The sequence below is a fragment of the Mastigoproctus giganteus genome, chromosome 2 (assembly GCF_048544385.1).
Source record: "Mastigoproctus giganteus isolate SK-2022 chromosome 2, ASM4854438v1, whole genome shotgun sequence".
Lineage (NCBI taxonomy): Eukaryota > Metazoa > Arthropoda > Arachnida > Uropygi > Thelyphonidae > Mastigoproctus > Mastigoproctus giganteus.
The window spans coordinates 116,773,942-116,790,209 of NC_143576.1; the positions used below are offsets into that span (position 1 = coordinate 116,773,942).

The 16,268-nt window shown below is 35.9% G+C and overlaps 1 protein-coding gene across 1 annotated transcript in view; it reads left to right on the forward strand.

Moving 5' to 3' along the window:
- The first annotated feature begins 5,499 nt into the window (after positions 1 to 5,499).
- Positions 5,500 to 16,268, forward strand: part of LOC150089518 (uncharacterized) — an 80,474-nt gene continuing 69,705 nt past the window's right edge. Inside the window, exons 1-2 of the mRNA XM_090390012.1 lie at positions 5,500 to 5,757; positions 8,946 to 9,110. Of these exons, the coding sequence (XP_090246138.1) occupies positions 5,500 to 5,757; positions 8,946 to 9,110 (423 nt within the window). The remainder of the gene's footprint in view (positions 5,758 to 8,945; positions 9,111 to 16,268) is intronic.

Below are 16,268 nucleotides of genomic sequence, written 5' to 3' on the forward strand. Positions count from 1 at the left end.
TCAGACACAGATGAGGACAAGCTAATGGACGTTTTGACAGTGATGAGTTGTATGAATTTTACGATGAATAAAACTTGAGTTCAATAACTTTATGTAATACATTTTTTTTTCAAATTTCGGGCCCCAAAATTAAGGTGCGTCTTATACATGGGGAAATACGGTATATAATTTGAATTATGAAATTTAATTTTTATAATTATATTATTGTAATAACTATCATATAACATTTTTTAATGAGAATCGGATCTAACAGGCAGAAAACTTGAGTAGGATTGCTGCAAAATAAAATAAATTACTCGGTGTGCTGTTTTTTTTAATAAAAAAGGATTAAAACCACTGGCATATATTGTTCCCATTTTTCTTCTATATCCTTTTTGCTGATTGTTTATCTCATTAATTGTTTTTTCAATTTCTTTATTAATGATGGATAGGATAATTTTTGATGTGTGCGTGATTAAACTGAGTTCTGTAGTCATCAATTTCTTGGGCATTAACTTACTTTTGGATTCTGATACAAATGCATGTTGTAAACAATTCAGGAAATTCTGCCATTTCATAGATCTATTGGATAGTATCCACTAAAAATTTTTACCATGTCACATTAAGGACATTTGTTGGGAAGTCTGTTTATCACGTCTTGTATCTCATTTCTATATGGCAGGGTGATGTTTAATATAGTATCTGACATCTGGTGTTTGAGCAGGTCATCATCATATAGCTGTGGTTAGTACTCTGTCCATTTGTTGTTTAGTATTAGTAATGGCCGCATGGTGCAAGAAAGCCTATGGCTTATGCTGCACCAGCCAAAAAAAAAAAAAAAAATGAATAGAACAATGATAAAAAAATAATAATAATTAATAAAAGAAAAGGAAATTAAACCTATCATATGCACTTCCCTGACCCAAAGGTACTATCCAGATGACCTTTGAATTTCCCCAAACTGTCAGCCTCTACCACCCATGTAGGCAACTTATTCCAGTAATTTATAACTCGCTGGCTAAAATAAAACTTCCTGCAGTCCAATCTAAACATCTCCCCCCATAACTTGAATTTATGTCCCTTAGTTCTAGCATCATTTATAATCTTAAATTTCGTCCTCATTCATTTTACTGATGCCTCTCAGAGCCTTAAACACCTCAATCAAATCTCCTCTAAGGTGTCTAGTTTCCAAACTCTGCAGCCCACATTTTTGAAGTCTTTCTTCATAAGGTTTTGCCAATCTCACCAGGCAAGTTGCCCATCTTTGCACCCTTTCAAGAAGCTAGATGTCTTTCTTTAGGTGTGGTCTCCATATTTGAACACAGTATTCCAAGTGTGGTCTAACAAAAGCCTTATATAATGGGATTATCATGTCCCTATCTCTACTTGCAAAAGTTCGATAGATCATCGATAGGACACCATGGGCCTTCCTTGCAACCTGTTTACAATGCTCAGAATTTCATGCCTGACTGTATCGTAACACCCAAGTCCCTTTCCTCCAGTACTGGGTTTAGTCGAAATCCACCAAGTGAATAAGTTATTTTGGGATTACTGTTTCCCAGGTGTAATACCTTACACTTTGTTGGATTAAAGCATAGCTGCCATTTTTCTGATCATTCCTGAAGTCTGTCTAGAACTCTGAAATAGCTCAGCTTGACAGTGATCATTAACTACTCTACCAATTTTAACATCTGCAAATTTAGACATCACGCCCTCTATCCCTTCATCAATGTCGTTTATGAAAATTAAAAACAACAGTGGTCCTAATACTGATACTTGGGGAACCCCACTTCTTACATCAACCCAATCTGAGGAATAGCCATTTATCACAACCTTCTGCCTCTTGCCACAAAGCCATCCTGCTATCCATCTAAGGATTTTCCCAGTGATTCCAACCTGTTCCAGCTTATAAAGCAACTGCTCATGTGGGACTGAGTCAAAAGCTTTGCTGAAATCTAAATAAACAATGTCGAAATTATTCCCTAAATCCATTCGTGAGTGACCCTTTCAAAATAGCGAACCAGATTTGTTAAACATGATTTTCCCTTTACAAAACCATGCTGAGTATCCTTGAGAATTTCAATCCGATCCAAATGATCCTGAATTCCACCCTTGATCATTGCCTCCATGATTTTCCCTACCACTGAAGTCAGACTGACAGTTCGATAATTTCCCACTTCACTCTTAGAGCCACCCTTATGTATTGGAGATACATTGGCACTTTTCAAATCCAAGGGAATCTCCCCAGAGTCTAGTGATGCTTGCATAATTAGCCTCAATGGTTCAATGCACTCACTTGCCGCCTCCCTTAAGATTAGGGTATATTCCATAAACTCCAGGAGCCTTACTGGCCTGTAGGCTCGAAAGTTTTTTGCGAAATTTCAATATCATTAATTACATATTTTTCAACTTTGCTCTCCACAATTTCCCATTGCCACAAAAGGTTTTTCATTTGTAAATATCGATGCAAAATAACTGTTGAGTTCATCTGCAATGGTAGCTGGTGTATTTAATACTATCACCTTTCCCTTATGTAAAGGTCTGATCTGGTTTTTCCTGCTCTTCTTGGCATTTCTATATGTGAAGAATTCCTTATCCCACCCCTCTTTGCTCTGTTTGCTAGTGATTTCTCATAAACTGCCTTTGCCTGTCGAACCTTTTCTGTGGCTCTATTACAGATCATCTTGTAGCTGTTATACGCTTCAGTACTTTTTATTGCTGTGTCACTTTTTCTGCTCAAGTAATGTGGCAACTTCACTATTCATCCAACTTGGAACTCTCCTCGTGGAGTATTTTTTAATGCTAAATACGCATTCAAGGTGTCTGTGATTAATGTTTTAAAAGCATACCACAGTTCAAATGTACTCATTCTCTGTGCGATATCTACCCAGTTAATAGAGGCCATGTAGTATCTTAAGGCGTCATAATTTCCTTTTCTGAAATTAAAAGCCATTCCTTTGCCTTTTACTACTGCTACCTCTCTCTCTCATCATCATCCACCGTAGAACTCCGTGATCACTTCCTGCTACTGGTTCCTCTACTGTCAGCCCTGTTATGTCATCTGATTCATGGGTGATGATGTCTAGTATATTCTTTTCTCTAGTACTTTCCCTGACATGTTGATACAAATAACAGTAATCTAAAAATTTTGTTCCCCATGCCGAGTTTCCTTCCCGTTTACTCCAATCAATTAGAGGCAAATTGAAATCGCCCATAATAAGACATTGATGCTTACTTGCCCATTCTATTTGCATGTAGAGGCTTTCATCATAATCTTCACAATCATCCGGTCTGTAGATTACTCCTCACATTATACCTGTTTCCAACTATCTCACACCAGATTCAATACTAGCATGTGAAACTTCTGAATCCGGGAAAGCTATCGGCACGCTCGGGCTGCTCCAAGTTGTGATTTAAGATCGGTGCACTCCTTACCTCGATCACAAAGAAAAGAATCCCCAGGTGAGCTATGAATAGTCACCAGGTCGACCTTGGAAAACATTCAACAGGTTCTGCAACGGATTAAATCACGACTCGCCTGTAAATCGCCATCAGCTATTTCCGTGCGAGTCAAGATACCCTGTGACGTGTTTAAGGCAGATCTCATAACTAGCATTATAAAATTAGCCAAATATCAATGAAAATTAACTTTAAAATTATAACTATATTATTAAAATCAAACTGTTACAGGAAAACCTATAATAATACTATAATAATATATTATAGAAATTATATAAATTAAATTAAATTATTATAGAAAACCTATAATAATCCAACAATATCTAAATAAATCAAATATTTAAAAGCACTAATCCAATCCACTTACTGAGGAGCCCTGGCGAAGCATGTCCCCTCACCTCGACTGCCAACCCATCTTGCCATTGTCAACAGTCAAATTCCCATCTTTATTCATGATGTTGCATGCCTGCTTGTCAAGTCTTGTTAAATCTTTGTAAGGTTTCAATCTCATCACATTGCTTTTAATGTAACTTTCAGTTTCTTAAACAGCTGTTTTATTCTTTTATCCAATGCTTTATGCCTCGTTCTTCCTGTTCATTTGCACCTTCTTTCGTCAATAAGATAAGAAATGTGATATCCATTTCTTTTTCTTGTTTTCTTCTCATTTGGTGAGGCACTTCTTAGCTGTGGAGGTGATAGCTGCTTTCAGCTTGTTCCAAGGGGAGAGATCTTTCGTTGCATCTTCAATTTACTTATCACCTTTTCATAAAACTTTTGTTTAATGAAAATATTGCTTTCATGTAACCTTAATTAAATTTCAGGTAATATGCTAATATGGTGTCTTGTAATTTCAGTGACTGCTGCATTCAGTTATTTCATTAAGGTCATAGTAGTCTGTATTTCTGTGATCATAGTAGTCTGTATCTTGCAAAGAATTGTTTAACTTTTGAAAGTTATAGCACAAAAATTAATGCCAAGATAGGCTGTAATGCCATTGGCATTACAGCCTATCCTGTAATAACATGCCATCTCACCTACACAGTATTTATTTGGCATTATATGCACAAAACTCATGTTGCTGCTATGCTTGTGGGCAACCATATTTTGAAATGACAGTTTTTCACCAGTATCAGGTTAATTGGAAAAATTCTGTCATGGGGTTTTGGTAATAATATGCAGGAATTTTGCCAGCAGGGAAGGGGTGATTATCCCTTTGTATAAAGCAGCGGTTAGATTACATCTTGAATACTGCATACAGGTCTGGAGGCCTCATATTAGAAAGCTGAGCTGCTGGAATGAGTACAAAAGGGCAACAATCTTGTTGCATGAAAAAAAAAAAATTTTTTTTTTTGCTCTTACTAAGAAAGGCTTCAGTTCTGCAAATTGCAGTGTCTGTAGACTAGGCACTTGTGAGGTGTCTAAGGCTTTGAATGGATTAAGTAAGCTCAATGCTGATGGCATTTTCTTTTTGCTCAGACTACACACATTCTGGGGGGGCAGCATAAATTCAAATTGAGGAAGGATGGTTGCAGGATAGATATGTGGAAGTTTGCATTTAACCAGCAGGTGATTGATTGCTAGAACAAACTCCCATCTGTTCTATAAGTGGATAGCCAGAATTTAAGTAAGAACTAGATACTGTTATAGGGAGGACAGGTGAAATGATAAGGGTTTGCATTTTTTATTTTTGCTAATGCTGTATAATAGACACTTCCCAATCAATGTGCCACAGAAAGATTACTGGTGTGCTGCGAAAGATTTAATTTTATAAAATTTTCATAGTTATAAAAAACCAAATCCCATTTGTATAACCGTTCAAAATTTTATTGGTTTGTAATTTTATTACACTAAAATATGAATAAATTAGAATAAATTGTTTATAAAGGCTAATAAACTAAAATCATTAAACCATTGATTTTATCAGTGCAAATGATTTCAGTTAGTTTGAATTAATATTTTTGAATAATAAGAATGTTCTTGAGATAATGCAGGATTCTTGTTTGGCTGATATTCTTTCTTCTTGAAATTTAGTTTATTACTTATTGGCATAAATTTCTTTAGATGTCTAGTCGGGGACAGATGCGCAAGCGTCCTCCACAGAGAAGTCCAGTGGGTGGTCCACGTAGTAAGCGTCCAAACCTTGATGATAGAAGAAACAGAATGCGTCGTCGTCGAAGGGACAGCAGAAGCAGCAGACCTTCAAGCCGTCCAGGCAGAGGAACAAGCGATGACCGAAGGTCGCGATCGGTTGACAAAGATCATGAAAAGGGAGATGAACCGTATAATCCTGCTGAACCAACAGATGATGCATCAGATAACGTAAATATTTTTTTACTTGGTTATAGAAATTTTCTGACAGTTGCATATTTTTTATTTCTCAATTTTTTTCTTCCATTTCATTTTTTATATTTTTCCAGCTCTATATTCTATGTTGTTATTCTAAAAATTAATGCACTTAAATTTTTTTTAAAATTTTTCTTCATTAGGCAGCATATAAATATGGATAAATATAAATAAATAACCATCAGTTTTGAAATTTAAGTGTCTGGGATTGAACGTTGAGAGGGATGGAGGACTGAGTGCAGAAATACAGCATAGAGTGCAATGTGGATGGTTGAACTGGAGAAAGATGAGTCGGGTAGTGTGATAAAGTAAATTGTAAAATGAAGGGATGAGTGTATAAAACTTGTTAGACCCTCATTGATGTATGGTGCTGAGACATGGGTGATTACAAGGGCCCAGGAGAAAAAGATGGAAGTGGCAGAGATGAGGATGCTAAGATGAATGTGTGGTGTGACGAGGAAGGACAGGATAAGAAACGACTACATCAGAGGTATGGCTAAGGTGGGGCCTCTGAGTAAAAAAAAAAAATGCAGGAATCTAGGTTGAAGTGGCTTGGACATGTGGAACAAAGAAGTGAGGAGTATGTAAGAAAGAGGTGTGAAAAGTTGGGGGTGATAGGGAAGAGAAAGAGGGGGAGACTAAGCTGAGATGGAAGGACAAGGTGGCAGAGGATGGAGGAGAGAGGAAGCCCAGGATAGGGAGGGATGGAGGAAAAGAATTAAGGATGGAAATGCTGACCCCATATAAATGTGGGAAGAAGGCAGCATATAAATATACTAAATATTTATTGGTATGCAACAAATAATAGTAATGCACATCAATTTATTAATGACTTTTGTATTAGATGGTTAGGTCTTCTTTTAGTAATTTGTGCGTAGCCCACTACGATATCCGTTCCATCGTATTGTGAAAATATCATAATGTGAACGCAATAACACATTTTTTGGTAATTTGTTCCATGACTTCAGAAGTTGAAAATTGGTGCTATATAACTCTAAAGGGTCATTTTTGTAGTGTATTTTGTATTAGTTACCAATTCAAATCATTAAAATGCACTAGACTCATCGTTACATAATGTTCTGTTATAAGAACAAATTTTGAATGGCTTTGTGATATTTTTCTAAAGCACATTTCTTGGAGGTCATGGCCATAAAACAATATGCACTTTCTGGTTTGTGGCAAGCAATTATAAATGGGTAGTAAACTATGTTATTGCATTTGCAAAAATACGGATAGCTGGAATTGTGTGGTTTTTACGCTATGGTGAAATGCGTTTCCCCTTTACTTAAATCTTCAATCGTATAAAACACATTTTCAGAATGTTCTCTCCATTCTCCCCCCCCCCCTTTTTAAAGCTTCGTAAACTCTTTACTTCGCAAATCGTGTTAGTTGCAATTTGTGCATTCTGTTAAAAATGCTTATGCATGCTATTGGAATTTATAAAGAGAAGATTAAGATTATCTTGCAAATAAATGCCTCTAAGTTTTTCTGAAGAAGATGACTCATTGGGCAACAAGCTAATGAGTGCCGAGCCAATAATGAGTGATCAACAAGTGTACATTTAGTCGATGATATGATGGGGAAGAGTAAGCATTCTTTAACATTTGTAACTCATAAATAATTTCTCTATTATAATTTGCTTGATTTTACAGGCTACTTTTTCATTTCTTTGGATAAATCAGTCATTGTTTAAACATAAACTAATTAGCTAACTAATTTCATGATTTCATCCCTGTTTTAATATTATCTATGGGAAATAAATTCCTACTTTCAGAGGTTTTTAAATGCTTTGATATGGAATTTTAATTCATAATTTAATTTGATTTTGGTGTAATGGTTGGTAATTTATAAGAATAATGAAAAATCTCATACTGGCTATGTCTCTCTACCCTAGGTAGTGATCCATCAGTTGTACTCTGGATACTAATGTTAGTTTGTAGTTCTTGTTTCAGAACTCTTTTTCCACCCTGTTAGTATATGAAACACTTACCAGTGTGGTATGTTCATTTTTCTCAATAAAATGTGATATTTCTCTTATTATTTATTGTGCTTATATTATAGCTGTAATATGCCATTGGGACTGAAACATGGTATATTAGTGTCTAACTTCAGATCTTTCACTTTGCACCATTTATGGCACACCAAGAATTCTTAAGCCATAACTATGTTATAGCACGTCTTAAAAAAATGCTTATGTGAACAGTAGTATACTTCTGTGCCATGGTATTAATTTGGAAAAATTGCCATCTTTTATAGTAATGGGCAACAACAGTTTAGTAAGCTTTGCATTTACATATAAGCTCAAGTTCTCCAAATAACTGCTGATTTGAGTAATGGATAGTCATATTTGCTAATAATGCAGACTACTGGAATTGGTATATGCCTTTTTGTTTTTCATTTCAAGAGATTTTAGCGATTGAAAATTATACATATACCCCCATTTATTGGTATTCTGAACTCATATTTTCAATAACATTTTTAGGCCATGGAATAACCTTTTCTTTTGTGAGAGGATAAGCTGAAGAAAATCTAATATTTTCTTCAGCTTATGGTTTAGTTTAGTTCTTAGTTATACTGTTTGTTTATACTTTTTAGTTCTTGTTATACTGTTTGTTCTTTGAACATTCCCGGTCATTATTTTTACTATTTATTTTTAACTTGGAAAGAGGTAAGAATTTGAAGATGCAGATTGTTCAGGATATATCAGATTTGTTTTTCCTTTGCTACATGCTGTATTTTCGCAAATATCACAAGCATTATTTCTTTATTATTATTATTATTTTTTTAGTTGTTTAGGACATTTTTAAGTAAATGTTTCCAAATTTTTAATCTTTTATCTTTAGATTTGATGTCTGACCCAACTAGAACTTGTAGGATGGCCAGTGTTCAAAGTTGTTTTCAAAGCTGGCCAGTTTTCAGAGTTGTTTTTTCAGACAGCTTGCTTTCATGTCTCCTATTTATTTCCATTTTTCATCAAAATTTTCTGTTTTTGCTTGTTCATGTATAGTAGTATGTAAATATGTACATTTTCAAACATGTTAATAATTCAATTTTTAAATTCAAGCAGTAAATTTATAAGATCACATTAAAAAAAAAAAACATTCATCTCCATTTATTGGTTTAAAATGCACAATTGGTTTTGGAATGAGATGTTTTCTTTTTAGAATATCGAAGACTATGATAGTTGGGAATCAGAAGAAGAGGAAGAAGGAGATAAAGGCAAAAAAAGTGAGGAAAAATTAGATGCAAATGAGGAAAAGGAATTGGAAACCAAAGATAAGGATGTAGATGGGAAAGAAGAGAATGATACAAGCAATGATGATAAAAAAGTAAGTACATACATTCTTATGCTTGTAAATGTTTTATTGAAAGGTTTAATTAATTTAAGCAACTAAAAATTTGATATTTCCAATTTGAAAATATGTAAATTTTCAAACATGTTAATAATTCAATTTTTAAATTCAAGCAGTAAATTTATAAGATCACATTAAAAAAAAAACATGCATCTCCATTTATTGGTTTAAAATGCACAATTGATTTTGGAATGAGATGTGAATGAATACCTGTTGCTGCTCCCATTCTCCGCAAAAAAAAAGCATAGGTGGAACGTGAGGTGTGGCTGGACGTCTTCATACTTATTCCTGTATTGTTTTTCTTATGCCAATTTATTCTTCTGTTGATTGCAATCTCACTTTTTTTCCCTTAAGTATTGTTTTTCCTTTGTTGCCTCTTCAACAGATAAGTTAAAGATGGATTTTACTTTAGGTGATTCGTAATCTATATTTTAAACATGTCCCCCCCCCTCTTTTTTTCACCCTACTGGCAGCTTGATTTCTGAAAACTTTTTGTTCATATTTATCCTGTTTGTTAGAACAATATTTACAGTAGTTCTTTCCCTCCTGGTCCACAGTTTCAGTTACCCACAGTCAAAAAATATTAAATGGCAAATTCTAGAAATAAACAATTCATAAGTTTTAAATCCAGTGTATACACTACCTGCCCATTAGTCATTTAGTAGCCGTCTGGGTTATCAGACCAACTGTCACAGTATTGCATTACCTGTGTTCAAATAACCCATTATTTTATTTAATAATGGCTCCAAAGCACAAGAGTAGTGATGCTGGCAATTCAGATATACCAAAGATAAGTCGTAAAGTGCTTCCCTTAAGTGAAAAGGTAAAAGTTCCCAACTTAATAAGGAAAGAAAAAAAAATCGTATGCCGAGGTTGCTAAGATCTACAGTAAGAATGAATCTTCTCTGTGTAGTTGTGAATAAGAAAAAAGAAATTTGTGCCAGTTTTGCTGTCTCACTTCAAACTGCAAAAGTTACAGCCACAGTGCGTGATGAGTGCTTAGTTAAGATGGAAAAGGCATTAAATTTGTAGGTGTTAGACATGAACAGAAAACTTGTTCCAATTGACGGCAACATGTTGAGCCTATACGAAGACTTCAACAAGGGATCACCTGAAGAGTGACACCAAGCCATTTACTGCAAGTAAGGGTTGGCTACACAGTTGAGCCTATACGAAGACTTCAACAAGGGATCACCTGAAGAGTGACACCAAGCCATTTACTGCAAGTAAGGGATGGCCACACAGATTCAAAAATAGGTTTGGACTGAAAAATATAAAAATTATTGGAGAGGCTGCATCTGCCGATGAAGAAGCTGCTGCTGTATTTCCGGCAGAGTTGATTAAGCAGAAAGGATACCGTGCAGAGCAAGTCCTTCAATTGTAATGAAACCAGGCATCTTCTGGAAGAAGATGTCCAATAGAACCTACATTCATAAAAGTGCAAAGGAGGCACCAGGGTTTAAAACATGGAAGGACAGATTAACTTTACCAGGTGGCAACACTGCAGGGCATATAATATAAGCCACACGCTCTCAAAAACAAAAATCTGCCCATGTTCTGGCAACATAATGAGAAAGCGTTGGTGACAGCCATCTTGTTTATGTAATGGTTCCACCAGTGCTTCATCCTTGTGAAAAAAATGCTTGGAAGAGGAAAGGTTGGAATTTAAAGTCCTATTAAAATAGACAATGCATCTGGCCATCCTGAATCTGTTTGCTATGAAAATGTTGAAGTTGTATTTTTACCTCCAAATACAATGTCATTGCTTCAGCCACTTGACCAGGGTATCATTCGGTTTGTCAAGGCCACATACACCTGCTGCTATTTGATCGCATTCGATCAGCAATTGATATAGACCCTAATCTGGACATAATGCAGTGCTGTAAATCATTCACTATTGCTGATGCAATTACATTCATCAAAGCTGCAATTGATTGAATTAAAACTAGAAACCGTAAATGCCTTCTGGAAAAATTGATGGAGTGAAGCCGTGAATGATTTTAAAGGCTTCCTGGATTGATGGAGAAGTTAGGAAAATCGTTCACGCAGCAAGACAAGTTGATGGAGAAGAATTTGCCAACATGCTTAATGAAGTGAAAGAACATATTGAAGGCCATAGAGAGGTGTTAACAAATGAGAAATTGGAAGAACTTGTTGAGTCATCTACAGAGGAAGATGAAGAAGAAACTGAAGCAGAACGAGCAATGTGGACATTGCCGAAGTGTTTCAAATTGCATAAAGACATTAAAGGGCAAAATTATGGAATTACGATCCTCGAATGGAATGCAGCATTAACAACATCTGTATAATCACTAAAGGATTACAACCTCTGCAGAAACACTTTGGTGGGTTAAAAAGAGACCACATTCACAACTTTTATTGTAGTATATTGTTATAATTGTTCTATTTTACTAATAGTTATTGTTAATCTCTTACTGTGCCTAATTTATAAATTAAACTTTATCATGGGTTTGTTAAGGGGAAGTCTTGTCTGACAAGACTTCCCCTTAACAAACCCATGCTCTTTGATTGGACACTGTAGTCACAAGGAACTGGATGCAAAGAATAACTTTGATATCATATATTTGGATCTTAGAAAGGCCTTTGATACTGCTGCACAAATTGGAACACTGTGGCATTGGAGGCAAATTGCTGCTATGGATAAAGGGATGGTTGAGTGGGAGAAGACAGAGTGGTAATCAATGGACACTGCTCATCGTGGACTAATGTTATTAGTGGAATCCCTCAGGGTTCAGTGTTCGGTCCATTGTTGTTTTCTGTATTTATAAATGATATTGATGATGGTATATCAGGCAAGTTTGCAGACAATACGAAGGTTGTAAGGGTTGTTAATGACAGTACACTGCTGCAACAGGATCTAGAAAAGTTGAGCATATGGGCTGAGAGGTGGCAAATAAAGTATAACATTGACAAATATAAAGTACTACATATGGGAAGCAGTAATCCCACAGTAATGTTTCAACTTTGTGGTACCACACTGACAGTGGTAGAGAATGAAAAGGACCTGGGGGTAATCGTGCAGGCAGATATGAAGTTTTCTGAGCATTGCAGATGGTCTGCAAGAGTAACTTATGGTGTCTTTTCAACGATACACAGGAATTTTTCTAGCAGGGATAAGGTTGTGATTATCCCCTTGTATAAGGCAATTGTCAGGCCACAAAACCCGAGTATTGTATACAGGTCTGGAGGCCTCGTTTTAAGAAGGATGTAGAGCTGTTGTAACGAGTAAAGAGAGGGCAACAAGATTAGTGAATGGAACAAAAGGTTGCTCTTACGAAGAAAGGCTTAGGTTTTGCAAATTACAGTGTTTGGAGATTAGGCACCTGCGAGGTGTATAAAGCCTTGAATGGTTTTAGCCTGTTCAATGCGGATTGGATTCTTCCTCTTGCTCAGAATAATCGCCTGAAAGGGCATAAATTTAAATTGAGGAAAGACGGTTGTAGGATAAATGTGTCGAAGTTTGCCTTTACCAGTGAGTTGTTGATTCCTTGAACAAACTTCCATCTGTCGTTGTAGAAGTTGATAGCTTAAATAGATTCAAGGCAGACAAACATTTGTACCGAGTGGATGGGTGAAATAAGGTGGGTTTTTTTTTTTTTTTTGCTGTTGCTATATAAGCTTGCTTTCTTGCATCATGTGCCTTTGCTAATGCTAAAAGGAAGCAAGCTTATGCAGCACCTGCTTTCATTGCCCACTTAAATGTCCATCCTGTCTAATAATTTTTCCAATCCTTTCCAAGTTTCACTTCCACAACACCAGGTGGAAATTTATTCCAGCTGGCATTTACTCTCTGGTTGAAAGCAAATTTCTGTAACCTATAACTTTTCCAATATAAATTTGTCCCTTGTGTTAGAAAGAGTAAGCCTTAAATTAGATATTTTTGAAATAGCATGCCCTGATTAATTTCAGTAGTCACCTTGCCAACTTAGGCTTGAAAGTGAAATATAATTTAGCATTTCACTAGCAGATATAGCACTGTTTTTATCCCAGGCAATCAGTTACAATTAAAGATTATTGAAACATTTATTGGTTGGTTTTGACAATAAACATTAGAGTTTCTGCACTTGGGATATTTTTGACCATTTCTTTACCCATAGTGATAAATTTCCTTCAAATGTTGTGCTGTTCAATTTTTGCAACATTCATTGTTGTGAGATCATATTTTTTTTAAAAAAAACTGATGGTTTCCAAGTATAAGGCAATTATTTTTTGGCTTCCAATTTGTGGACAGGCTTGGTAACTAATTAGATTAGTTAGGCATGATCTCCTTTTAACAGATTCATCCTGTGAATCGTTTGAATCCATGTTCCTTGCATTATTTCTCTAAATGTAAAACAGATGAAGAAAAGGATTGGGAGTTATATGGGCAGAAATGAAGTTCTCAGAATGGTGTGGACGGATGGTAAGGAAGACTCACAGTATTGAAGATTTAATAAGACATTTGCTGGTAAAGATAGGGAGCTCATCTCACTGTATAAGGCAGTTGTAGGACCACAACTTAAAGATATTGAGCTTTCTGAAAGGTTTCAAAGATGGGCCAGATTGGGGGGGGGGCATCTATATCAGGAGAGACTGAATATATGGGACACTCAGCTTGGGAACTACAAACCTTAGAGACCTGAGTGAAGTATATGAGGCTCAGTAAAGCAACAATTCTTCTTCATTGAAATAATTACGCTCAAACACCAGCCAAGCGGTTAAAATTTTAACTGCTTCGCTGGTGTTTGACACGACCGCTATAAAGACTGAACTATGGTGGGTCTGCTGTGGCAGAGCATTTCTGGAAGAAGCAACATTGGATCATCCCCTGAGGATGCGGTCATAACTGACCGTGCATATGGGTTCTGGGAATCCAAGTGGCTCGAGAGCTTACGAATCGGTGCATCTAGTCATACTATCAACACAGATAGTGGTGTGCGTTTACATCCCCTGTTTGAGGCTGTTGTCCACAGACGTGATTGATTTCGTATGGCACACTCCCGAGCCACTGCCGTTTCTGGTGTGCAAGTGGGAAATGCAGACTATGTGCCTGGTAAATCACGTGTTTGAGTGCCATAAGCCTGTTACTTAAGGATGTGTCGTCAGCAATAGTACACTGTTGAGGAAGAAGACAGTGGTCTCGGAAAGCTTCGGTATTTTAGTATATTTTATCGATTTTAGCATTGTTTTTAATTGTTTTAACCTATTTTATTGTAATAGTCTAGTTTAAACGATATTCGTATCATTTATTTTCTAGTAAAATTTTAACTGCTTGGCTGGTGTTTGAGTGTAATTATTTCAATATGGTATTACACAGCCCCATAGGCCTTTTTGAAGATATAGTGAATTCTTCTTCAGACTTAAATATAACTGGGGCATGAGTAAACTGTTGACTTTTGGACGGTTAAAGTATTTGTCCATAATTTTTGGTGTGAATAATTTATTTTTTAGCTTCCTTTCAGTAACAATTTCATTTCACTCATGTCCAGTTATACTTGTTTTTAACCCTTGAAACGAATAGTTTTATCTGGTTCTTGTTTTTTTTCCCGTTCAGATTGTATAGTTTCAAGTATGCCAAGGCCCAAAATGTGTATTTGTAAAATGTAGTTAGGTTTTCAAATGTGTATATTGGTTTAAATTAATTATGCTGTTCTCTGTGTGAATTATAGCTTTCTTCATAGATCAGACTTTTGATAAGAAAAGTCATGCGATGAAAATGAATAGGTATTGGTTTTTTTTTTTTTTTTTTTTTTTGAAGTGTCAGTTGTCTTTGTAAGTAATACAGTGCACCCGCATATAATGCAGGTGTTAGGTGATAACTTTAATAACCACATTATTAGCGAAAGCACGTTACAGCTGAAAATTCCCCTCCCCTCCAGTTTTTAAACCTAAATGCTTTATTTACTGTTTTGAGTGTACAAACTAAAAGATATAAGGTATTAAATGTTATATCATTCTCTTTATATTATTCTAATACACGGTGCTTTTATGGGCTTGAAATAGTTGAAAACAGCATTGCACAGTCCATATTTTGAAATAGTTCTGTAATTTAGTTTGCTGGAACCGATACCAGTGGTTTTCAGTACATAATTCATAAGTGTCAGATGTGATAAATGAAGATGTTCGCTATCACTCTTAACCATGCCATCACCTCATTCTTTTTTCAAGCAACTTGTTAATTTCTAGTGCTTTTACTTTACAAGAGTCATCCACCTTATCTTCTGAGTCACTCCTCCAATTGGCCTTCTGTTTATTGATTGCCTTCCCCCCTGCTCAAAGAGGGGGGAAGGCAATTTACAAGAGTCATCCACCTTATCTTCTGAGTCACTCCTCCAATTGGCCTTCTGTTTATTGATTGCCTTCCCCCCTGCTCACAGAGGCTGCAATTTCTTTCTTCAGGTAATAATGCAATTGGAGCTTCCATATTCATCTCAATCTAAGGCAGCCTGGTCATTCGTATCAACACTGCCACCAAGTACGTTATAAGTAGCCCTTGCTTCTTGTTCTGAAAAGGCTGCTAATTCAGGGTTATTGGCAGTGATCTTGTCTTTTCTAAAGCATATTTTTCCAGCAGTTTTCAATTGTTGTTGTTGAGCTTGCTTTCTCCCATGCTAATCCCGTATTGTATGCAATGTCTTTCAGTGCTAATGGTTTCAGAAATTCTATGACTTGAATTTCTGAAAAACCACAGCAGTAGGCTTTGAAGGTTCGAATAATATCCTGATCAAAGGACTGAATTAGCAAAGTTACATATCCCGGAGCAATATGGCTTTAGTTGCTAATGCTCCTAAAAACCAAATAACAATGTATCTTTCGATTTTAGGACATCAGCGAAAGGATGAGTTGGGTAGTGATCCAACAGCAACAGAGCCTTTTTTTTCAAGTTTTTTGAAAAGCAAGTGGTGTCTCACTGATCGTACAAACTCACCTTCAAACCATGAAGCAAAAACATTTCTTGTCATCCAATCATTAAACCTGTTTTTATAAATCACAAGATAAAAATTTCTTGATGAATGGCTTTAGATTGATTTACAGTTTTTTGCAAACAGTAATGCAATAATTCTCTTCTTTTTTAGTTTTCATGCCTGCTTTGTTGGGTGCCTTTTTAATATCCAGTGATGTGAGGTAGAAGTT